Source organism: Fragaria vesca, linkage group LG6, assembly GCF_000184155.1.
Source record: "Fragaria vesca subsp. vesca linkage group LG6, FraVesHawaii_1.0, whole genome shotgun sequence".
In the NCBI taxonomy this organism is placed as follows: Eukaryota; Viridiplantae; Streptophyta; class Magnoliopsida; order Rosales; family Rosaceae; genus Fragaria; species Fragaria vesca.
The window spans coordinates 6,608,000-6,631,887 of NC_020496.1; the positions used below are offsets into that span (position 1 = coordinate 6,608,000).

Here is a 23,888-nt window from a genome sequence, read left to right on the forward strand (position 1 = left end):
TATATATATATATATATATATATATATATATATATAGCGTGCCTGTTTTCATATTAGTCAAGGTATCTTTTCCTTTCTTGCTCTAGCAGCTTCCGGAGCGTTACGCTGTGAAATTAACAATGGAGGTTGTTGGAGGAAAACTAAAAATGGCAAGACTTACTCTGCATGTCGTGTAAGTTGGACTTGTGATGTTGTTCACTGATCAAATCTCCCAATGGAAAATTGACAAAGTAAAATTGATTGAATGTGCAGGATGATCATACAAAAGGTTGCACGTGCCCGCCAGGATTCAAGGGTGATGGAGAGAAAACATGTGAAGGTACTTACTGCCCCTGGATCGCTATTAGTGTGTGATTTTCAGATGATTACTCATTGGCTTATTGAAGCTTAATCAGTATGTAGAGACTTCAATCTAATTATGTAATGCAGTTTTGACGTGGTGCAACTGTAATATCTTCTTGGGCCATTTTCATGGGGTCTTAATCTAGACTACCATCTCCAGATACTCTTATACGGTTAAACCATCATCACATAATTTACCTTGGGGGACTTATGCATAATTTATTAGGCTACTGCATCAGCAAATAGTTTAGATACTTGAATTTGAATCCCACCAGTGATTTTCACCAGCCCTGAATGGTGAATATACTTCCAAAGAGATCCTTTTCTGTATAACCAAGTAGTAAGAGTTTGAGATCCCCATTTGCTTGTATCGATATGGATTCACTCACCTTAAATTTTAATTTTGTCCATGCTCCAGATGTTGATGAGTGTAAGGAGAAGGTGGCTTGCCAATGTTCACAATGTAAATGCAAGAATACTTGGGGCAGTTACGAGTGCAGCTGTGGTGGTGGTTTGTTGTACATGCGAGAGCATGATGCATGTATAGGTGAGTATTTTCAATTCTTTTCTTTCTTAGTACTCTTTCTAACCACTAATGCTCTAGTTAGACAAGATCTATAGTTTTCGTTTTGGAATGTATCCTTTAATGGTAGGCACAACAGAGATTGAGAATTGGAATTTTTCTTCTTATTTATTTTTTTGGATCTGTGTGTTAACTGCTGCTCTGTGTGTGGGGAACCAGGTAAAAATGCCAGGAATACAGAGTATAGCTGGAGCTTTATTTGGGTTATCATTCTATGCTTGGGTGCTGTTGGAGTTGGAGGATATGCGGTTTACAAGTACAGAATCCGAGTATGTTTTCTTTCACCCAAAATTCCTCATACATGTACATATGTGAAATGCTGTTCAATATACAAGTCTTGAAGAAAGACATGGGTATTACTTGCTATTCTGTTCACTCTATCCCTTTGATTTATGGGGTGATCCCAAAAATTTGTATCTGCGCAGAGATACATGGACTCAGAGATCCGGGCAATCATGGCACAGTACATGCCATTGGATAACCAAGGAGAAATTCCCAATCATGTCTCCCGCGGTGATATCTGAAACCGAGTAGGGAAGAGACTCGTATGATAAAACGGCTCTTGAGAAGGGAAGACATTCAACCGCGGTTTCAAATCAAGAACTTCCTCCGGGCACCAACAATTGATTTCATTGTCATGACTCATGCTATAGTGTAATCAGTAATAGTTTCCATGTGTCTAGCAGTGCATCCTTTAGCCTTGTTTAATCACCATTTCGCTTTTATTGCCAGCGGGAAACGATTGTTATACTTGTAAAACAATCACAGTAGTATAAGGTCGTTATATAAGTGATGAGGAAGCCAGACGCCATTGACTATCTGTTGGGAAGCTAACTCCTTTGTCCAAATTCTCAAAGCATCGCCATATAAGATTTGTGCAAGATAACGATCAAGAACCAAATCATGTTAACGAAAAACGAAGAAAAAGAAACTGATAACTAAATCATGTTTCAAAATCCTTCTAACCATAAAGCAATCATATATTCACAATGTTAACATCTTGATTCACACTGTTAACATCTTGATTCACGGATTATATTCTACGATTTTCTTCACAGTTTCAATTTCTCTAAAATTGAATCTTGATAGGTAGGTAGATAAACGAATGTGATTGATATCATCATAATATATTCTACCGTCAAGTTTCCTCCCAATTTTGATAAGTGACTTCATCAATCATATGTTACATGTCGGCGCTAATAGGCTCATGCTATGATAGCTAGACTGTTTATAACTATGGATCACATGTTTGTGGCTAGCACAAGAAAGATGTATATGCTGTAGATCGATTAGCTATTAATCATGAAAATTATACCATCATGCTCAATGTGCCATGAAGAATTATCTATCGTGATTTGAAGTTTTAAATAGTAGTTTTTATTATACTTCAAATTCAATTATCGATAGTACATGATTCTATAGAATCATGATATACGTACACAATATTTGGTGCTCCTCTTCAGAGCACTTGTATTCTTGAAGCTTTTATGCAAGGATTCTGCCATTGAATGGCTCGCCAACCGCAACGACCTTGCTGAATTCACAGAATTTTCTCATAACAAACTGCAATGCAGTCTTTGAATTTCTAATGCACTTGCATCGAAATCATGGTACATCTTTATTTCTTTTCTTCACCGTGGCTGAGCCAGCGCAAAGAGTTAAATATGTTACATGAGATATGGCCTGTGGAGCAACGGCTTCAGTCCAAGCCAGCTGTTATGTTATACAGAACTTCAAACACACGGCCATGAAACAGAATGCAAACGCCAAGCAACTAGTTCTAGCATCTCAATATCAAAAAAGGGGGGCCAAGAACACCATATTACAGTATATCTATATGTTTGCCCAACTAAAATCAATGGTAAAATGCAAAAAGAAAAACAAGTATCTAAACTCCAAACACATGATGCCTTGTTCCCATCAGCTTTGGATGCACGGGTGTTTAACCAGAGAAACTTTAGTTCAGCAACTAGCCCGGAGCACCCCAGTTACTTCTCCATTGCTGCAATCAGCAAATCATATGAAAAGTTTAATTACTTCACAGACATGATTGGAATTCAATCCCATTAGCTAAAATGAACAATCTTCACTAATCACTAGACACTAGCTGTAACCAATTTCACAGAGATCTAGATTCCACTAAGCTATTGATATAACATTTCAATCCCCATGAGGCACTATACTACTGAAGTACTGATACACAATGGAGGGTACACCATGTAAAAATTAATTGCATGTACCTAGCAGATACTCCAACTTTCTGTCTCATTCAAAGCTCGAATCTTTTTGGTGTTTACGACTCTGTACAATCCTATAGACATAGAAAGCTACAATACCTCCACTGCACAGAAAAAGTAAACATATCAGGTGTTAAACTCTTTAAACCTATAACACTAACAGTAATTTTGCACAAGGACTACCCAAAGGGGAGGACTAGACAATTTTGTACCCAAGTTCATTTTTAAGAAGAAAAAATAAATGCTAGTAAGCCATTCCATTTTCATCCTCATCTTCATCTAAAAAAAACCTTTTTATGCGCTAACATTTCTTTATTGAGTAGTTCTTTTAAAAGATTAAAACTCTTTCCCATTAAGTGCTTCTGTAGGTAACTAATTTTTTTTTTTTTTTTTTTTTTTTTTGTTTAGGTAGGCTGTAGGTTAACAAGTTTTTTTTTTTTCTATCTTTGCAAAACATGGTATTTTGGGAGGGAAAACAAGGTTCTCTAATGATTATATCACTGGTTCTATGTCCAGATCAAGGTAAAGTTCCTCAGCTGAAGAGAAGACTAAAAGCAGATAGCATCATAAAAATAAATATTGAGAAGGCCATGATTCACAAAAACCTGACAAAGGTTGTCAACAAATATGGAATCCATGATCTCTGCAAATATGGAAACAAGAAAATATCAGAATCTTTGAAGGCTGTTTAACTACAAAAATGAAGAAATTCAAGATAACAATAAGAACGAACTTCTAACCTGAGTCAGTAGGCGTGCCTCCCTCAGAAAAAGTATACTGGCAATAGCTGCAGGTCCAACAGTCCAATCATTTAACACATAGGAATTCAACTTAAACCGTATGAAAAAGCTCCAATATGTAGCGATTACAAAAGTAAACCATAACTAACCTGCCTGCCCTTTCAAGGCCAAAGGAAATGATTCTCCTTGCTTAAATGATCTCAAACTCGAAATACTTAAAGCCAAAAGAGTACCACCAAGGATAACCCCAAATCTAATTGCAGCAGTGCTTCCAGTTACCATGAAGGAAAGGATGCCACCAAGAGAGAGAACCAAACCTTTAAAACATAAGACCAAAATCAAAATCGCAAATTTCTATAAAAATCTAAAGGACTATGCATCATTTTATTTTATTTCTCATAAGCTATACCATATGGTATCCCAACATGAAAGTCGCGGATTTTTGTGACGTCATTGAGATCATCAGATGATGTTTGGAACGTCTCAACAATTTCCTTCACTGGCTCGGGAGAATTCTTTGCGGCTGTGGAGATAAATTCTTTACCTTCTTCGCTGATCTCTTTAGCTACCTCAGTCAAATCACACATTGCCTTATCACCCTGTATTTTCAACTGCTCTGACGTTTCCTTCAAAATTACAAATGCTTTCTCAGAGTATATCTCATACGCTTCCTGAGAGACACTTTTCAGGTTTAAAGCTTGTTCTTTGAAAGAAGCTAGAGTCTGCTTCCAAGCTTCTTCTGATTCTTCAGCTTTCACTTTGGCATTTTCCTTTTCCTTCTCCACCTCAACCTCTGGATGCTTCTAAACAAAACAAGCGGAACACAAATTAGAAAATTCATATAAAAACTCAATGCTATATGATCAAACACACAGTTAAAAGAAAAACGAAAAAGCATTTACCAGTAATTTCAAACAATTTGGATAATTACTATACCAATAGCCAAAAATCCAAGAAATCCAAAGCTTGAGACTGTACCGATTCATCGTGCGAGGCAGCGGCGGCTACAATTGGCCGGCACCACAAGCTCCGCCGGTGCAGGGAGAGCGAGCCACCGCAAGAACCGAGCCCTTTCGGAACCGCAACCGGAGCTCCTCCATGAAATTGATGGAATCGCCGAGAGAACAAGGCGAGCGGAGTCGTGGCGGCCTTGGTGAAGCGAGAGGTGGAGCTAGGGTTAGGGTTTAAGAGCGAGAAGGATTGCAACGTCACGGTCATTTTGAGAAAGGGGTTTGAAAATTGAGGGCGGAGGTGACGAAGAGGTTTAGGTCAGAAGCGAGAGAATTGGGGAGTGTTGGAAGATTAGCTGAAACAGGGAGGAGGCAGAGTGTTCACCTTCACTATAGTGCCGCGAGGGACGTGAGGTGCACGCGTTTCAGGTGGGGTGTGTGTTTCTCAAAGTGAGAGGAAATGATACTTGGTAGTTGATGATACGCGCCAGAGCCCACTGAATCTTTCGAAAGCGCCAACGTGTTGCTTCCTATCTGGTGCGCCGCGGGTGCATTGTTCCTCCGTGCGTCCTCGGTGTTTTTAGCCGCTTTTTGTATGGTGAATAGAAGAAGTAAACACTGTGTAGTATGAACTGTGGAGCATTACTACTAATGATTAGAACTTGTCACACCAAGAAATCAAAAAGGAAAGTAAAATTTTATAGATATATTATCTTATCTATTTATTTATGAGAACGACAACAAACTGATGAATTGATATTCAATTTCATATGCTTCTCTATTATATGTATCATCAAATTACAACTCTAAACTTACACATCAACAAAAGACAAAAAAGTGTTGGTCTATGTATGTCGGCAAGAAAAGATGGGATTAAATATGTCATTGCACATTGGAGAGCTTGAGAAAAGTTCACTGGAATTCTTGAGACATTTTCATGACACTTCCATAACATGACCATTGGGTAGCAGATAAGCAGACCAAGAAAGGAATAGAGTTGCATGCAAATTACAAGGCAAATGATCTTTTTCAACACATGAATCCAAGCAAGGCACCTCTAATCTGCAGCTTCCCTTTTCTCTCCTATCGAACAGAAAATTCAACTTGAACCATATGGGGAAAGCACACAATGCTTATGTATCCAAAAAAAGAAAGCACACAATGCTTATACAATGATGGACTGATGGTCCAGTAAATCATGGTTACTGGACTTAATTAGGAGGCAGCCCAATAGAGATTAGGTCTAACAAACTGAGCCCAGATCACTTGGATTATAAATGGTTGACATAGATGCGCCATTTGCGCCACCAGGCTGCCATCTCCAAGAAACACAGTTAAACAAATAAGACTGACTTGGTTTTCTTTAATCGAAGTCATACAAGCATCGAAACCAGAGAGAGATATCACAGAAGAAGAAGAGGGTGTGAGTGAGTTTTAAATTAGTGCAAGTTCTGGGTTTTGGGAGTTTCAGGAAGTCAAAGAGAAAGAGCCAAAAACAAGTTGGTGTAAGTTCGTTTAGGGTGTTTGAAACTTGAAAGAAGCCAAAGCTATAGATGGTGTTGGTTGGTCGACTACCATATAATGGTGGATTTTCACAGCCATTGAAGACAAACAAAGAGTGTATCAGAAGGAATTTTGACTACACTTTCTCTAAGAGTTTGACATATCAATATGTCTCTATGGCCACCCTGCAAAAGAAATTATGCATATTTTACAAGTGCTCTGCTGCCCTCGACAACCCTTTAGGATTAAACTAATATGTTTGATGCACTATGTATACTAAATGAAACCTAGCAAGTTCTTGTTTACAGGAAATCATAGCTAGCATTCTAGATACCAACTGAAATAAGTCAATTAGTAAAGGATGTGAGTTCAGATTTGAGATCTCATCGGTCATCCCAACATGTAAACGTCAAGTTTCATTAGTTCATATTTATTGTTCTAAGTATTTCTCTTTTAATTAAGAGCTATACTTCTGATAACTTTGAATACTAACATTACAGTTACTATGACTTGCATATCTTTGTTTCAAGACTATATTCTGTAATGTTGTCTCACTCAAATTGCATACAGAGTTATATGTTTTTGCTTCAAGGTTTGAACCTTTTCTATCTGTTCTAAAACGACCATCAAAGTTATTCTAAAACGACAACTAAAAACATTGATTACTACCATTCAAATTCAACATTTATATCACATATTTGCTTGATCGTTTAATATAAGGCGCATCTATTGTCACCCCACAGATCATTTTGCTCACCCCACATTCTCTTCACACCCCACTCATATAATTTTAATTGTATGTTTACTTTGTTCACCCATTAACAATACCTAAAAAACCATTTTCTCAATTTTACTTTGCTCACCCTACATTCTCTTCATATATTTTTCAAATTCAGATTTGCTCAAAGTAAGTAAAATCACCAAGTGAACAAAAATTCACATGAAAGTATAAATCCAAGTTAAAGAACAAAAAAAAACTCTCAAATTTAACAATTTAATGGTATCAGTCGATATCAAGATGCAAAATATCTGTAAATGTATCTGTAGTAGCAACGCCTTTCATACTTCTAAGTTTTTTGAACTGATCTATTCGTTGTTCATAAATACGGTACAGTAGTTGTCCATAAGAATTTACATACAAAGTCGACATAAGAAATAATGAGTAAAAGGATAGATGAATCATCAACAAAGAAAAAAAAATACAAACAGTTTACCTCATCTTCAGATTAAATGCTAGTGTCTTCAAACTCACGATCGAATATGATAAATCTGGGTTAAAGTTATGAAATTTGTATTCATCCAAAACAAAAAGATAAAAAAGAAAAAAAATTATATTTGTAACAACTTATTGTCCCTTAATGTAATTTTACATCAGGATATTTTAGTAATTTAATAAATCAACAATTTGTAAAGTGAGCAAAATGGTTTGTATGATGACAATAAGTATACCCTTAATATATTAACAAACGACACTCTAAAAACGTAATAACAATCTAGTTTAAATCTACATAACGATTTGCATTTTGAATAACCAGCCTCAAAATCTCAAATTGTGTTCCAAACAATCAGTCCACCCATTGAAAATTTGTTGAAAATCATAAATATGTATCCAAAAATTCACGTATTAGGAAACTAACAATCACATAAAAATACAGCCACGTAGGATAATTAAATAAGTCAAAAGCCAAGTGCATCACCCATCTGCTTTGACTAAAATTGGACTCCCGCGCCCCTCCTCCCCCCCCCCCCCCCCCCAACCCTAATATAATCAAGCTCTCTCTCTCTCTGCAGTTAGAAGAGCCTTAAATGCTCTTCTCCTATACCTTAACTCAGTCTGAGCTAGCATCACCCACAACACCCCCCACACCATTATTATTCTCTGTCACTCTCTTCCTCTCTACCTCACTCCCTGACATCACCCCCCTTTCTTTACTCCCTCCTTCCTATTCACTCCTTCCCACGCCGCTCCCGGCGTTTCCCCGGCGACCCTTCCATCTTTGTCAACTCCCTCCTCCTCCGACGATCATGTTGTTTCTCCGGTCAACAAAAACCACCTAAAAAGGTTAAGACTTAACAAAGTGGAAGGTGGTGTTGGTGCGTTACTTTACTTTTTCTCACTCTCTTTTGCTTTCTTCATCATCATTACATTTCCTTATTATTATGCTCTCCTGTCTGCTCCTCACACATACTCTCCTCATTCTTTAACTTCCATGAGCTTTCAGACTAGCTTTGAAACTTTCATGAGGTTGTGAGAATGTCACTCATCAATAAGCTAGTGTTTCTTCTGCTACTCTGCCTGCCTGTACTAGTGGTTTCCTTAAACCCTGTTTTCAACGACGACGTTTTGGGGCTGATCGTGTTCAAGGCCGGGTTGCTGGACCCGGAGGCCAAGCTCAGTTCGTGGAACGAAGAGGATGACACTCCTTGTCATTGGGTCGGTGTCAAATGCGATGTGAGAAGTAACAGAGTCTCTGAGCTTGCTCTGGATGGGTTTGGTCTATCCGGGCATGTGAACCGTGGCCTTTTGAGGCTGCAGGTCATTCAAAGACTCTCACTTTCTAATAACAACTTCACTGGGTCTATAAACCCTGATCTGGCTCACATTGGGACTTTGCAAGTCATTGATTTGAGCCAGAATAGCCTTTCCGGGTCGATCCCTGATGAGTTTTTTCAACAATGTGGGTCACTGAGAGTTGTTTCGTTTGCAAAGAACAAGCTATCTGGGAGAATTCCGGAGTCTTTGAGCTTCTGCTCAGCTTTGGTGGCGGTGAACTTCTCGTCGAATCAGCTTTCCGGGAGTTTACCATCCGGGATATGGTATTTGAGGGGGCTTCAGGAGCTGGACTTGTCAGGGAACTTGCTGGAGGGTGAAGTTCATGAAGGTATTGGTTATTTGTATGATTTGAGAGTAGTTAACTTGGGGAAGAATCGGTTTTCGGGGTGGCTTCCCGGGGATGTTGGAGGCTGTTCTCATTTGAAGTTGCTTGATTTTAGTGATAATTTGTTTTCTGGGGGGATTCCTGAGTCGATTAAGAGACTTGGTTTGTGTAGGTCATTGAGTTTGAAGGGAAACTCTCTTACAGGTCAAGTTCCAGCTTGGATTGGTGAGTTGAGAAGCCTTGGGATGTTAGATTTATCTTGTAATAACTTTTCTGGTGGAATTCCTGGTTCATTAGGAAATCTAAAGCTACTTGAGAAGTTGAATTTGTCAGTGAATGAATTCACTGGGAGCTTGCCAGAGTCACTGACAAATTGCTTCAACCTTTTAGCTCTAGATGTTAGCCGAAATCAGTTGGTAGGTAAACTTCCTTCATGGATTTTGAAGCTTGGTGTAGGACATGGAAAGCTCGAGTACAATCCATTGAAACCAATTGCTGCCTCTCATGGAGGTCTTCAGGTGTTGGATTTGTCTTCCAATGCATTTTCCGATGTGCTTCCATCTGATATCGGGGTTCTTAGTAGTTTGCAGTTCTTGAATGTGTCACGGAACCAGCTTCTTGGTTCTATTCCTGCAAGTATAGGTAATTTGAAGACAGCATATGTTCTGGACTTGAGCGACAATAGGCTGAATGGAAGCATTCCTTCTGAAATTGGAGGAGCAGTCTCACTCAAGGAGCTAAGGCTGCATAAGAACTTTCTAACTGGGAAGTTACCATCTCAGATTGAGAAGTGCTCATCTCTATCATCTCTGTAAGTTCTCTTGTTCTGTTTTTTTAACTGTTTTACTAGTTATGTTCGTTCATGTGGAATTTAAAACTTCAGATAGCTAGACTCAAGCTGTATTTCCAGTGTTATTCATTGTGTATAATGGCATATGGTTGAACAGCAAGAACATTTATAACTGATGAAAATGTAAACAGGTATCATTTATAACAATTTTTTTTAAAAAAAAAACTTACAGTTAGGAAAAGTACAAGCATAAACATTTTGATCACCAATTTTAACAGTCTGCAAAGGTACTCCACTGCTTGTAAACAAAATAAAATTCAAGTAGCATCCTATGTTTGTTTGGAAAGATATAACTTAATAGTCAAAACTTTTGAAGGCAATACATTGTTCTGAATGTCTTTTTGTTTTATTTATTCAAAATTTACAGGTTGCTATCCCAGAACAATCTTTCTGGCCCTGTTCCTGTAGCCATTGCAAACCTTACCAATCTTCAATACGTCGACTTGTCTTTAAACCAGTTCTCTGGAAGCTTGCCTAAAGAGTTGACTAATCTTTCCCACCTCCTCTACTTCAATGTCTCCTACAATCACCTTCAGGGTGAGTTACCAGTGGGGGGCTTCTTCAATACAATCTCACCCTCATCTATCTCAGGCAATCCGTCCCTATGTGGTTCTGTTCTTAATCTTTCATGCCCTGCTGTTCACCCCAAACCCATTGTCCTAAACCCAAATTCTAATAGCACTGGTGGTGGCTCTTCCTCTCTAACTCATGGTCACAAGAATGTATTCAGCATATCTGCCCTCATTGCCATAGGTGCTGCTGCATTCATTGCAATTGGTGTTATAGCTATTACTGTCCTCAATATGCATGTGCGGTCTTCAATGACACATTCTGCTCCTCTTCCGCTACCTGGTGGGGAAGATTTCAGCTGTTCCCCGAGTACTGATTCAAAGTATGGCAAGCTTGTTATGTTTTCTGGTGATGCTGACTTTGCTGCTGGGGCACAAGCCTTGCTCAACAAGGACTGTGAGCTTGGTCGTGGTGGCTTTGGAGTCGTGTACAGAACAGTCCTCAGAGATGGGCGTTCAGTTGCAATAAAAAAGTTAACAGTCTCAAGTTTGATCAAGTCCCAGGAAGATTTTGAGAGGGAAGTAAAAGGACTTGGAAAGATAAGGCACCATAATCTTGTGACACTTGAAGGGTATTACTGGACTCCTTCCTTGCAGCTGCTCATATATGAATACATACCATGTGGAAGTCTGTACAAGAATCTGCATGACGGACCTGACCAGAGTGGTCTCTCTTGGCGACAGAGGTTCAACATAATTCTTGGGATGGCAAAGGGTTTGGCTCATCTGCATCAAATGAACTTGATCCACTACAACTTGAAATCAACTAATATTTTGATAGACAGCTCTGGTGAACCGAAAGTAGGAGACTCTGGTTTGGCAAGGTTGTTGCCAATGGTAGACCGGTGCATCTTGAGCAGCAAAATCCAAAGTGCACTTGGGTACATGGCCCCTGAGTTCGCTTGTCAAACGGTCAAGATTACTGAGAAATGTGATGTGTATGGGTTTGGGGTCTTGGTTTTGGAGGTGGTGACTGGAAAGCGGCCTGTGGAATATATGGAAGATGATGTGGTGATTCTCTGTGACATGGTGAGGGGGGAACTTGAGGAAGGCAGGGTGGAAGAATGTCTTGACAGAAAACTTTTGGGTAATTATCCAGCAGAGGAGGCCATTCCAGTGATCAAGCTTGGTTTGATATGTGCTTCACAAGTTCCATCAAATCGTCCCGATATGAGTGAAGTAGTCAACATTTTAGAACTCATCCAATGCCCTTCAGAAGGCCATGAAGATTAGATTAAACTCAATATACAGATGCAGAAAGCGACATAATGTTCTGGTGAAGATCAATCCGGTTTTTTTCAAGTAAAAGAAAAAAAGAATGTTGGAGGATTTTTCTCCATTTCTTTTCAGTCATTTTCTTTACTATATTGTATTCCTTCTTTTGTACTTCTTTATCAATCGAGTTCTATAGCACTTGTATGGTTCCGGATTGCTTTTCACCGGTTTGAAATGGGACAATTTGAGTATGTTCTTTAATCAGGGATCTCTCTCAGCATAAACTATAAAACCTGATTGCTATACTGGTTTGAGATAAGACACTGCAGTATTAATAAAGCAACAATGTAATTGACGCAGTTCGCCAAACTCTGATTTTCCAGAGTAGAAGTCTTGAACTTTGTCGCAGCAATTTCTTCATCATTCAATGAAGAGAATAAACTAAGCTAAACACATGATGAGCAAGATTAAAATCTAAGCTACCCCAAGAAGTGAATGGGGAAATTAGTATAGCAAATGATGCAGTCCAAATGAGAAACACTCTTTGCTTTAACCACACTTTTCTGTTGGCCATGTTGCTTCATTTCTACTACATTTGATTTCTAACTTTACAATTCAAAATGAGCATTATATGCATATATATGCGTACTCCACTGACCCTAATCAACCTGCTGTCTTCTTTATCATAATTTGAACTCCCAGTTCCTGCAAGCATGTTCAATAATTTACCCTTAGATTTGAAGCTTTAACTTAATCGAAGTGTTGGACCCGAGGGGCGAGGGGAACCTAATCAACTGGCCTCGAACACCATCAAAGCACCTCACATGGTGCTTCTCAAAAGCACTTGAAAGCTTTCTCCAACAGTGATTATGTAGAACATGGCAATCATGCCATGCATACTACAACAGGAACCTTCTGGCTTTTGGCTTTTGCATCAGGCTTGGTTGGTTGATTCATGATCACGCTACATAAGGCTTGGAACCAACAATCTGTTAACCAGTTGATCAGGGCCAAGGCAAATACCCACATCGGAAATCGATGAGATAGGAAGAGAAAACAAGGAATATATTTTAACGAGAAACAGAATGATTGATATCCACCATGCTTCCACTAAGAACCTAAGTAGGGAGACCATGTATTGGGGGCCAACAGAACAAGAGCAAGTTTTACCAACTCAAAATAATCACACAACTGTATGCAAGTAAGTAAACACAGAGTTTCAACATTCCGAAACATCTTAGTTCTCGAATGAAACCGGAGTTTCAATATTCCGAAACACCTTAGTTCTGAAATGAAATTTAGTACCAGTTATTAATATTATCACTGTGACAACAAATCACCCTAAGAAATAAAATAATGCAGTGTATTGTGTACAAGGTTACAGAAAAGTATGTGATTTCCGGTGAATCAGTGGCAGATCTTAAGCTAAGATGAAGTCAGAGAATGTAGTAGGACCGGGGTGATCTGACACCAACTTCATGGGACATGGGACCTTGCTAACAAAAAGGTAGAATAGAAACCTTATATGTCTGTATTTTGCGCACTAATTAATGCCTTCTGACATAAGCAACTCAGTTCCACAGTGAGCTTACAGTACTAAATTATCAGCTTGAACATGGGCAGCAAAACTGCAAAAGCTAAAAGCAAGCAATATACTCAACATGCTTTCTGGATACATCGCTATATTTGCTACATTTATTTCCAAAATTAGTAGAGTTGAAAGTTGAAACATTTAAATGGATGAGTTCCATTGTTCCATGCTCATGTAAAACGGTAAATGTTTTAACACAAGTGAATTAATTCAGGAACAGTGTTCAAAGGAAACAAAACCAAGGGAGTGAAATTGTACTTTTGGACAAAAAATATATTACCTCTTGCACTTACAGTAAATATCAGGCACTTATACAGACCTATTTCCTGGGACAATGACTACACAAAACTCACTAGTTTCAACAAGGGCAGACTATTAAAAAAGGTTTAACTTTCGTATTCGGTTTTCTGGGATCTTCATTCGTGTCCCACTTTCCTGAATCTTTTGAGCAAAATCTAATCTTAAGCTGTGTTCTCATCTAACTAATCATCCCAGTTATTTTCCCACCCATCTTTGTTTGAAGACCTTGCAGTAAGACCATTAGCAGAGATGCTTCCTACCAGATGCCCTCCAGGTGATTTCACTGCATTATCTCCATCCCAGTCGTCATCCCAACCCTGATCCCAACCTTCAGCCGTAACCACCTCAGTTGCTGAAGCCGATTCCGGCAATGCCATTTCAAGTTCCTGATACGGAACTCCACCTCCAGTTCGCTGTTTTCTCCTCCTAACCAGGCAGAAAGCCCACATCCCTCCAAAAATTATCACTGTAACAATCAACAAGTAAGCACCGTTGACTGGTGTCACTAACTTCTCATAAGAAGGGAAACGCATGAAAAAGTTTCCTTCAGATACAAAAGGGTCCATCTGGAGCACGCATTCTCCCTTTCCAGCTTTAAGTACTATTTTGTTGCTTTTACCCATTTTGAGCTTGATCTGCAAAAACAAAGACACAAACAATGCGATTTTGCTACTCAGAAACAATGTGAAGCTTCCCACATACAAGTAACAAAAACGTAAACACAAAGTCCATGGTTCCTCCATGACTCCAAATAGTGAACCATACAAAACAACTTGACAGATAATGGTATGGTCATGTGTCACTTAAATATTCAAGTAGATCCTCTATTAAATTCATTGATTGTTTTTCATATCTTAGCTGAAGATTGATAATGAAGAATGTTCGTCATCCAACCCTTTCCACTAGCCTTATGCATATTCCAGTCATAATTCCTACTCAATTTCCAATAGTTTAGAGGCAAGAAAGCGAGAGGTGAGCATGGTAGGGAGGAATGGATAGGATTAGAACTGAACCAAACCCATTGATTATTTTTCAATCTTGTTTTAAGAAGAAACCTAAAACCACACTTTTAAAAGTCCTAGTGACCAGAATATACACCCCAAACCTAAGCATTCGTTCTAAATTTCACCACCAAATATCTAGATGCCAATGATTCAAATCAGAGAAACAATAACACGAAAGATCATTACAGTTTTTTCACCTTTTTATATTTGTGTTTGGGAATCTTCAGGTCCATGGTATCTTCTGCAGAAAGGTTTCCCTTTAATGTGCTGTCGCGTACATTTTGGACCAGAATGACTGCTTCTGTTGATTCTGCAATATATGAGCAAAAAAAAAAAAGTAAATAAAAACTTGCCTCACAAATAATTATGAGGTCAAATGGTATTGAATCATGTCTGGCACTCTGACACTACTAGATTAATCTAACATATATACGACAGAGAACATGTCAATGAATTAATGGTTTAATAAGATGTACACAGTCTATAGCATCTTAGCTGAATCCATTTAATACACACACACACACATTCCAGCACCTGCCTGCAATAATGAGGCCAGGGCAATTCTGAGTAGTAATTGAGACAAAGTGGTGCTTGAGGTGTTTAATTTGGTTTTATCAATTAAGCCTCCAGGCTATACCTAAGAGAACCCCGGATAATTTCAGATTACATTGTGGACTTGGGGAACTCAACAAAGTCATGTGTTACTTACTAATGGGCAAGTTATAACATCAAATGGTACTTCACTTTATAACCCTTTTCACCAAATAGAAAGGTATTGCAATCAGGCCTCACACTGTATAACAAGCCAAGTTCACATACAATTATACATGATACACACATATATATATATATATATATATATACACCTTGTACAAAGGACTTGCGCACCAAATGGATAAAGAATAGAGCTGCCAAGTCACAACTTGTGGTTTTTTATATAACCTTTACCAAAGGTATTTCCATAACAAACCCATAATGGCACTCTCAAGTTACATTTTAACTACCTAGAGCAGCATAAATGAGACACAGCTTGAATCTTACTAAATTTAGTTCTGATGATAGCACAAGTATGATAAAATGAAAAATGTATCAGCACTCTTATATAATATTCATGCAATCAAGCAAACAAGTTATCAAAGAAGGGTTTTCATCTTTCAAGTATTCTACCATTGGCCTAATTGTGTTCACTGATTCCCTCACAACTGCTCATGGCTCACAAAAAATACAATGCTTATATTTGAGTGCACAATATCTTAACAAGAAATAAAAATCAGTCCAAAAGTGCCAGCAGTAATGTAACTTACCCCTATCAAAGCTCTTAATGCAGGCAACCATAGCCGTATTGTTGCATGTTATGCTTACCCCATCACAGCTTTCTTCGCTCACATTCGGTACATTGGTCACATTGTCACTTTTATTCTTAGTCTTCTCTACTTCACCTCCTTCCACATGAGGAGGCGGTGGACTAGCAGAACCAGGCGCACTATCCGAATGCTTTGCATTTGGATCCTCTTCCGGTGTCTTGCCAGGCACCGGATTCGGCTTCTTATCAGTCTTCGGAGCTGGATTCTCCTTCGGCTTCTTCTCCGGATTCGGATCCGGCTTCTGAGTTTGGTTATTCTTCCCGTCACCGGCATCAGTCGGCGGACTTACCGGAGTCGATTTAGTACCGTTATTCGGATCCGGATTCAGGTCCGGCGTCTTGGCGGGCGGCGCAGATACCGTTTTGTTCTTCGCATCGTCAACTGGCGTAGGATTAGTATCAGGATCAGGTTTAACAGGCGGCGGTGGAGTCGCCGCCACCGGAGAAGCCTTATCCTAAGAATTAGCCATATATGAATAAACAAACTACCAATTCGAAACAAAAACCAACTAAATTCAGAGACGGAGGAGATAGATTTACCGGCGGTGATGTGGAATTGTCCGAATTGACCTTCGTCGTCGTCGTCGGATCACCGATCAAAAATCTATGCTTGGAGAGCGAAGAAGCATTGGAGGAATCGGCGACGATGAAGAGCAATAACAACACCGTCAAAGGGATAGTCTTGAACTGACAGGGATTCGCATCACCGCGGCGGAACCCTAGGAAGCGATTCGAATTGCGATCCGAATCCATTTCCCGGGTGAAATTGGAGGCTTTCTTACGACATGTGTGCGATCTTGAGCTGGGAAATGAAGAGGTGGCTTGAATTTGACGATGTTGAATTGGAGAGAGGTGGGTTGTGATGATGGAAAAGTTGGAGATGAATAGAAAGCAAACCCTAAATTTGAGTGGGTTTTCTGAGCAGAGATTCGACGCTAGATCGCTGGGGAAGAAGAGTCGAGGAGCTTAACAGAGATGAAGAAGAGTGAGACAACCAAACCAATCCAACAGTTTGGTGTGAATAATTTAATGGGCCTTAATGGACCTTTCTCTTTTATGTGGGCCTCCGTACTAGTTTTGGTCTCTTTGGTCTGTTTGTTTGTTTTTTTTGTTTTTTTAATACATTACAAGCATAAGTTATACATTGTAATGAATTAAAATGGGTTGGAACTCCAAAATGAAATTTGGAGAGGTGTCCTTTAGATCTGATTCACCCGTTATAATATATATAGACTAAGAGAAAAAGCAAATTTAAATGAATCTTCACTGCTTTTGTGCTAATTAAGCCTCCAACCATGCAAGGGAAATGAGATAATATCATAATATACAAGGAATAAGACATAATCTATATGGGTAGTGTTAGGGGGCATTAATAAGGTCTAAGATTTATGACATTGATCTTATGTGGCATGTCATGTCACATAGACACATCATCAATTTAATAAATCATGTCATTTCATTCTTAGGTAAAAATACAATCTTAATCTTAATAATTAATGGATGTTACATACTAATATGCAATATTTTCTTACCCTTTTAATATGGATGCGTATATACCAAATTTAGTTAATTTTTTAATAATAATGACCAAGTTAATAATCATACCAAATTAGGCTTTATACCATAAATCAATTTCGTAAATTTATTAAAATTTCTTTCTATCTTTGTGAATCGAAATTTAGTTCCATTTTAATATTTTATTTTTGCAGTTTAAAATTATATATAAGCCATTCTGTATCGAATTTTTAAAATAAAATAAAAATAGAAAAATCCCTATCGAATTTCTTTTGGATGATTACGTATATATACTTTATTTTGGATGAATTATATATATGTAAAAAAAAAATAACCTAGACGAAATTGTTTTTTCTTGGACAAATTATATATGTGTGTGTGTGTGTATTTCATAAGAATTCGTTGTTTTTGAACAAGTATATTCTCATAAATATATGTATTTTCACACTATATGTTACGTTCAATCTAAGCATAATAGTGATGAAATGAAAAAGAGAAAGAAAGAAATAAAGAAAATACTAGAAATATATATTTTTAATTATAAAGAAAAGACAAATTATTTTTTTTCTCTTAATAAAAAGAAAAAATAATCTAGAGTATTGGATTTAGAAGGATACAATTATATTTTTGCTTAAGAATGATATGACATAATATTTTTAATTGGTAATATGTCTAGGTGTGATATAGAACAGATGGCGTTAGAGATTGAAGAACAGATCGATCGAAACAAGTCCAAACCCGGTTTGCTCCAAATTTGGCGTTCGGTGTCCGATTAACCATTATGATACCTTTCTGGAAGCGGAACGGGCCAATGAGACAAACTCGTCGCTTTGCCACGATGTATGGGCTTTTTAGGCCTTTCGAGTCCGTTTAAGCCTTCAAAATACAGATTTACTTGTTTTCAACAATTATTTTTAATAGTTTGTTTTTGGTTAGGTTTTCTTTTAATCCATGGGTTTTTAGGCTTTGATGTTAGTTGCCTTAGGGTTTATTTACTCCTATATAAGGAGCCTCTATCGATTGTAGTCGTTAGCTTTTTGATTAATAAAACCTTTGAGATTTTCTCAACTTTTCTGGTGGATTCTAGATTCTCTCGTGGATTCGAGAAAACCAGACTTATGGATTCAAGTCGCCGTTGGTGGATTCCAATGTTTATATTTCCGCTGCATCAAGGTGATATAGCATGCCACCTAAGATTAAGGTCATAAATCTTAGGCCTTATTAAGGCCAAAAATCATTTTCCAATCCATATATGCAAGTAAGAATAGAAGTGTACATATCCATACACTAGTTCCTTGACATATAGTAAGAAGAAAGTGTACCTATAAATCTTCACATGTATTTCTGTAAAAGTACTTTAGTAGTTAGTGAATAAGTAAAATGAAACATGTATTTTAGTCGTACAAAATATTCATTTGAGAACACGTGTTGAATGTCGAGTTTAATTAATTTATAACATAATAAGTCTCAAAATCTAATTATAGTAAACCAGTTGTTGGTTTATTAATTATCATCCATTATTTCTCACTTCTTTGTTTTCACAAAACTGGATCACTGGCTGACTGCTAAAATCTTTGAACTGTCTTTTCAGCTACCATGTTAATGTTACGTATTCCATTATTCCTTGCTTCATTGCTTAACCAAAGACCTCATTCACTCCTCTGTCTTGTGTGTGTGTGTTATCATCAATTCCTCACCTAAATCACATTGAAAAAGAGAAACCCCAGCCCTTTAAGCTTCTATTTGGTACATGTTTTCTCTGGTAGTACTATAAAACATGTGAACCAGGTTGAGGTGAAAGAGAGGAATGGAAGAAGTAGAAGTGATCATGAGGAAGTTTGGGGACGAACAGAGCTCTCTGCTCGACCGATACGAAAGGCTCTCGGTGGAGATACAACTCAACCAGGCCATGTTGAAGCGGAGTCTCTCCGAGCCGATTCATCAAAGTCGATCTCAACCAGCAGTTTTGATTGCTCAAAGCCTTCAAGCACTACCACCGCAGCAGCAGCCGCCATTGTTTAGTAAGAAGAAGGGTGGCTCTGGCTTTCACAAGGTTTTAAAGAAGATGATCAAACCCTTTATTGGAAGAATGGATAGCAGCAAGAAGAAGAAAGCACCAGATGTGGAAGTCGACCCGAGGTTTTGGAAGACATTTAGCAGATCTATGAGGCTTTGAAGTTTGAACAACTGTTGTGAATGAATGAGAGTATTTACATATTTTTGATTCTTTAGGCTCTTACCAGTTGATTCCTTTTGATATACATGTGTTCATTGTATGCATATTTTACTGATAAAATACACCTTTCGCTCTTAATTTCCATTAGTCATTCGTAATTGCTTCAAATTTGTATTTGCTATATAGAGGTGTGATATCACTTTTGAGGTAAAACAGTAGTGAGTTATTTTCCTCTCATTCTTGATGAACTTTTTATTTATATTCTACGAGTTGAGTTTGTATTCTCACAAGTTATTTTATAATGTTAATGAGATTTGAACATGCAAGTGATGTGACATCGATGTATCAGTTATTTCAAACAATCGATAGATCATAATTCATTGACGAATATTGATTTCGAGAACTTATACGTTAGTGACAATTTTTTTGACGAGATTAGTGCTGAAATGTGAAAATACTTTTCCATTTTAGCCAATAAAGTAATTTCATAATAATTGGGCTGCTTTGGGCTACCCGTTGGATTTATCAATTTGGGCTGATTGATGAAGTATAATTACTGACCAGAAAAGAAAAATTAAGAAAAAGTCAGAGCTGCACAGATAATCCATGGCACTCTCTCTGTCTCTGATGCCTTCTCCATATCCCGTACGCTTCAAACTTGTTCAGACCCCCTTTTCATACAGAAGCAGATACATAAGAACCCAACAAGGTAGACTACTTACTTCTAAAGCACTTTCATGCTCTGCTACAGAACTTGCTGTTGATAAACGCCTCACATCCTCAAAAGATATTGGCTTTTACTCCCACAGTGAAGAACCCAAGTTGGGTTTTGATGAAATTACTAGTAGGTTGCATGTACAGAGCTTAGTTGAAAGAATTAGAGCTTTGCCCACTAGAGAGACAAGTCAAATTCTTAGTATTTTTGAGCAAGATGGTTGCTTTAAAACCATATCCGAGTTCAATGACATGCTGTTGGCTTTAGCTGTAGCAAAAATGCCTGATGTTGCTTTGAGTTTGTATAGTCAGATATCATCTTACTGTTTAGTTCCTGATTCTTCTACATTTTCTGTCGTGATTACGTGTTACTGTGAGAAAAATGATCTGGATGAGGCCAAGAGGGTTTTAGTCCATATGATTGAAAATGGGTTTAACCCAAGTGTTGCAACAATCACTTTTGTTATAGATTCATTATGCAAAAAGGGTAGATTGCAGAGAGCTTTGGAGGTTTTTGAGGTGATGGGTAGAGTTGGGTCCAAGCCCAGTGTTCAAATGTACAATTGCTTGTTAAAGGGTTTGTGCTATGTGGGGAGAGTGGAGGATGCATATGACATGTTGATGAAGATAAAGAAGGGTGTTATACAACCTGACATTTATACATACACAGCTGTTATGGATGGCTTTTGTAAAGTGGGTCGAACAGATGAGGCGATGGAACTGCTTAATGATGCTGTGGAGTTGGGATTGATACTAGATGTGGTTGCTTTCAACACTTTGTTTGATGGGTACTGCAGGGAGGGTAGGGCAATGGAAGGACTTAATGTGTTGAAGCAGATGAAGGAGAGAAACTGCATCCCTGATTATATCACTTATAGCACATTGATACATGGATTATTGAAATGGGGTAAGACCCGTAATGCGCTAAGAATTTATAAGGAGATGGTAGAAGTTGGTTTTGAAGTGGATGAGAGATTGACAAATGATCTTGTGAGAGGGTTATGCAGGAGATCAACGAAGGAAAAAGACCTGTTGGAAGATGCTTGTGAACTGTTTGAAAAATTGCAGAACGGGGTTTCTGACATAGACGCCAGTACATATGGGCTTATGATCCAAAGTCTTTGCATGGGAAAGAAGATCGATGACGCTATGATCAATCTGAAGCAGATGTTGACAGTGGGTTATTCACCACGGATGATCACCTTTAACAACGTGATTCAATCCCTTTGTGCCGAGGAAAAGATGATTGATGCATTATTAGTTTTAGGTACTGCATATAAATTTGATAGAGTAGCAAGTAGAGTATCTTATAACCTTCTGATTCAAAAGTTGAATCAACATGGCAGTATGCTAGAAGCATGTACTGTATATGGTGCAGCATTGAAGAGAGGTTTAATCCCGAATAAAAAGCCTCAACAATGAGGAAACTCTGTTCATAAGTTTCCAATTCTTCATTTTACAGCAGAGAGGCAGCACCACCCCGATTGGTCCGATCTCGAGTTTACATGCATATGTTGAGCCATACTCGAATGAGGTTTTTGTAAGTGAAGCCAACAAACAATTAAGGGGCTAAAGTTCCTAGTCATCTGGCAGCTTCTAGCTCTGAGGGAAAGCCTGTTCCAGCTCCAAATAAGATGTACAAATGATGCAAACCAAAGTAAGAAGAAAAACGCTGGAAAAGTTATATTACTTGCAGAGGCTGCTACAGGATCAATTGTATTCCAGTGGTGGAAGCAATGCTCATGCCGAGTGCGTCGCCACAGACTTGTGAGCAATTGTTTATCATGTGGGAAGATAGTCTGTGACTAAGAAGGGGAGGGACCTTGCAGTTTTTGTGGCGCTTTGTGTTACGGAAGGTAGCAATTGTGGTGGTTTTGATGAGAGTTCCACTAATGTGGTGTCAGATGCTGAGGCAGCAGCTGAATAGAGTACTTATGAAATTGAGTTCTTCATTCATATGCATAGAGTCGTCGAGTATGATCGAGACTCTGCAGCCCGAACAACAATTGTTGATGACCAAAATGACTACTTGCGGAACAGATATTGATGACCAACGTGACTACATTGAAACTAAGGGGAACAGCTGGTAATCAAAGGAGGAAAATGAAATTCAAAAAGAGAAGCCGGGAGCAATTGAAGAAGCTGAGCAGATGAAATGAAATAGTATACTTATGAATGAAGATGAACTTTCTGAACTGGAATCAGAATGTTTAACGTTGAAGCCACTGGATTAAAGGGAACTAGGGAAGTGAACCGTACGTTGAGTCGGATTAAACCAAATGTAATATGTACTTACGTAGCTGCATTTAGAACTAGACATACATTTTCCAGTCATGATATAAATGTGAATACTGAGGGTAGCTTATATAGTTACTGTGCAAATCTTTCTTTTTCTTTCATGTGAGGATAGTACATTTACTTAAAAACTGAATGGTTAAAATGAGAAAATATGATCGAAAAATATGTCTAATAAAGAAATTTGCACCATAATTAAGTTAAGGTCTTTACCCGAAAATGATTATATATATATACTATTTTCTGATTTATTTGAACGAAATATATAGTATACAGACATGTATGGCATCCACACAATCACACATATATGACATACACATACATGATTTAATGCCATAATGTTGTGTGCAATACTAAAGCAGAAGTTAAAAATACGAATTGTGATTGTATATGATCATATAATCTGTGCATTGTTACATGCAATGTAATATGCGTGTTGTGTCCCAGAGGTAGCATAGCCTGTTTATTTCTTCTGAATTTTAATACTTATGGTACTTGGAAGTTTGAACTCCCAACACACCGATCATTTTGCGGAATTCCAACCCATCGTAGTGGTTCTAAGATGTTAGAGAGAATTAAAAGAGAGGGTTACCGATCAAAGGTTCACAAACGGCATGGTTGACACGTCTGGAGTCTTGAAGAAGCACACCATTTTTCTTCTGAGAAGGTTCAAGAAGGGCAGCCGTAATAACCGTTTGCTTGAAGTATGATGATCGTCCGGTTTTTCGTCATCAGAGAATAAAAAACCAATAAAAAGAACTTCATTTTCAGTATTTCCGACGCCACAAGCAGTGGCGTAGCCACAATAGGGCCAAAGGGGTCAATTGACCCTTCTTAATTTTTTACCATGTTTCTCATTGGTTGAATTTTTTACATCTTATTATACATATTATCATAACACTACATATTTGACCCCTATGACACAAAGACAAAGATAAAAATATAAGCCAATCTATATTCATTTTCTTAAAACACTGGACTCAAAAATAATAGATATGTCTTCTGCCAAACACTTACAAATCTACCTAAAAGGCTAAACCCTATCATGTATTTATTTTCTTT

General features: G+C 38.0%; 5 protein-coding genes across 5 annotated transcripts in view; 3 read left to right on the forward strand and 2 right to left on the reverse strand.

Annotated features, from left to right (window-relative positions):
- The window catches only part of LOC101304979 (vacuolar-sorting receptor 1-like), a 5,750-nt gene extending 4,005 nt beyond the window's left edge, over positions 1-1,745 (forward strand). The window contains exons 8-12 of the mRNA XM_004302488.1: positions 90-172; positions 253-319; positions 761-889; positions 1,085-1,194; positions 1,351-1,745. Of these exons, the coding sequence (XP_004302536.1) occupies positions 90-172; positions 253-319; positions 761-889; positions 1,085-1,194; positions 1,351-1,449 (488 nt within the window). The 3' untranslated portion in view covers positions 1,450-1,745. The remainder of the gene's footprint in view (positions 1-89; positions 173-252; positions 320-760; positions 890-1,084; positions 1,195-1,350) is intronic.
- Positions 1,746-2,510: 765 nt separating this feature from the next.
- LOC101315446 lies at positions 2,511-5,219 on the reverse strand. Its single transcript, XM_004302522.1, has 7 exons — positions 4,881-5,219; positions 4,312-4,705; positions 4,052-4,219; positions 3,903-3,949; positions 3,768-3,805; positions 3,166-3,266; positions 2,511-2,927 (listed from the first exon to the last, which is right to left on the reverse strand). Exons 1-6 carry the CDS (start codon positions 5,118-5,120, stop codon positions 3,191-3,193), a joined length of 963 nt encoding a protein of 320 aa, XP_004302570.1. The 5' UTR covers positions 5,121-5,219; the 3' UTR covers positions 2,511-2,927; positions 3,166-3,190.
- Positions 5,220-8,609: 3,390 nt separating this feature from the next.
- Positions 8,610-12,109, forward strand: LOC101298240 (probably inactive leucine-rich repeat receptor-like protein kinase At3g28040-like). Its single transcript, XM_004305033.1, has 2 exons — positions 8,610-10,045; positions 10,452-12,109. Exons 1-2 carry the CDS (start codon positions 8,610-8,612, stop codon positions 11,884-11,886), a joined length of 2,871 nt encoding a protein of 956 aa, XP_004305081.1. The 3' UTR covers positions 11,887-12,109.
- Positions 12,110-13,680: 1,571 nt separating this feature from the next.
- LOC101314867 lies at positions 13,681-17,116 on the reverse strand. Its single transcript, XM_004302520.1, has 4 exons — positions 16,667-17,116; positions 16,068-16,581; positions 14,961-15,073; positions 13,681-14,394 (listed from the first exon to the last, which is right to left on the reverse strand). Exons 1-4 carry the CDS (start codon positions 16,877-16,879, stop codon positions 13,942-13,944), a joined length of 1,293 nt encoding a protein of 430 aa, XP_004302568.1. The 5' UTR covers positions 16,880-17,116; the 3' UTR covers positions 13,681-13,941.
- A 3,307-nt stretch (positions 17,117-20,423) lies between these two features.
- On the forward strand, positions 20,424-21,953 carry LOC101298531 (pentatricopeptide repeat-containing protein At5g16640, mitochondrial-like). Its single transcript, XM_004305034.1, has one exon. The coding sequence runs from the start codon at positions 20,424-20,426 to the stop codon at positions 21,951-21,953; it is 1,530 nt and encodes a 509-aa protein (XP_004305082.1).
- The last annotated feature ends 1,935 nt before the right edge of the window (positions 21,954-23,888 follow it).

Excerpts from the sequence above, each read along its gene's own strand:
- LOC101315446 (XM_004302522.1), bottom strand. The coding sequence starts at position 5,120 with ATGACCGTGACGTTGCAATCCTTCTCGCTCTTAAACCCTAACCCTAGC. Across the intron at positions 3,806-3,902 it reads AGGCACGCCTACTGACTCAG|AGATCATGGATTCCATATTT; the intron begins GTTAGAAGTTCG and ends CCATATTTGCAG. Across the intron at positions 3,267-3,767 it reads TTGTTGACAACCTTTGTCAG|TGGAGGTATTGTAGCTTTCT; the intron begins GTTTTTGTGAAT and ends TTTTCTGTGCAG.
- LOC101298240 (XM_004305033.1), top strand. The coding sequence starts at position 8,610 with ATGTCACTCATCAATAAGCTAGTGTTTCTTCTGCTACTCTGCCTGCCT. Across the intron at positions 10,046-10,451 it reads TGCTCATCTCTATCATCTCT|GTTGCTATCCCAGAACAATC; the intron begins GTAAGTTCTCTT and ends CAAAATTTACAG.
- LOC101314867 (XM_004302520.1), bottom strand. The coding sequence starts at position 16,879 with ATGGATTCGGATCGCAATTCGAATCGCTTCCTAGGGTTCCGCCGCGGT. Across the intron at positions 16,582-16,666 it reads ACAATTCCACATCACCGCCG|GATAAGGCTTCTCCGGTGGC; the intron begins GTAAATCTATCT and ends GCTAATTCTTAG. Across the intron at positions 15,074-16,067 it reads CATTAAGAGCTTTGATAGGG|AATCAACAGAAGCAGTCATT; the intron begins GTAAGTTACATT and ends CATATATTGCAG.
- LOC101298531 (XM_004305034.1), top strand. The coding sequence starts at position 20,424 with ATGGCACTCTCTCTGTCTCTGATGCCTTCTCCATATCCCGTACGCTTC.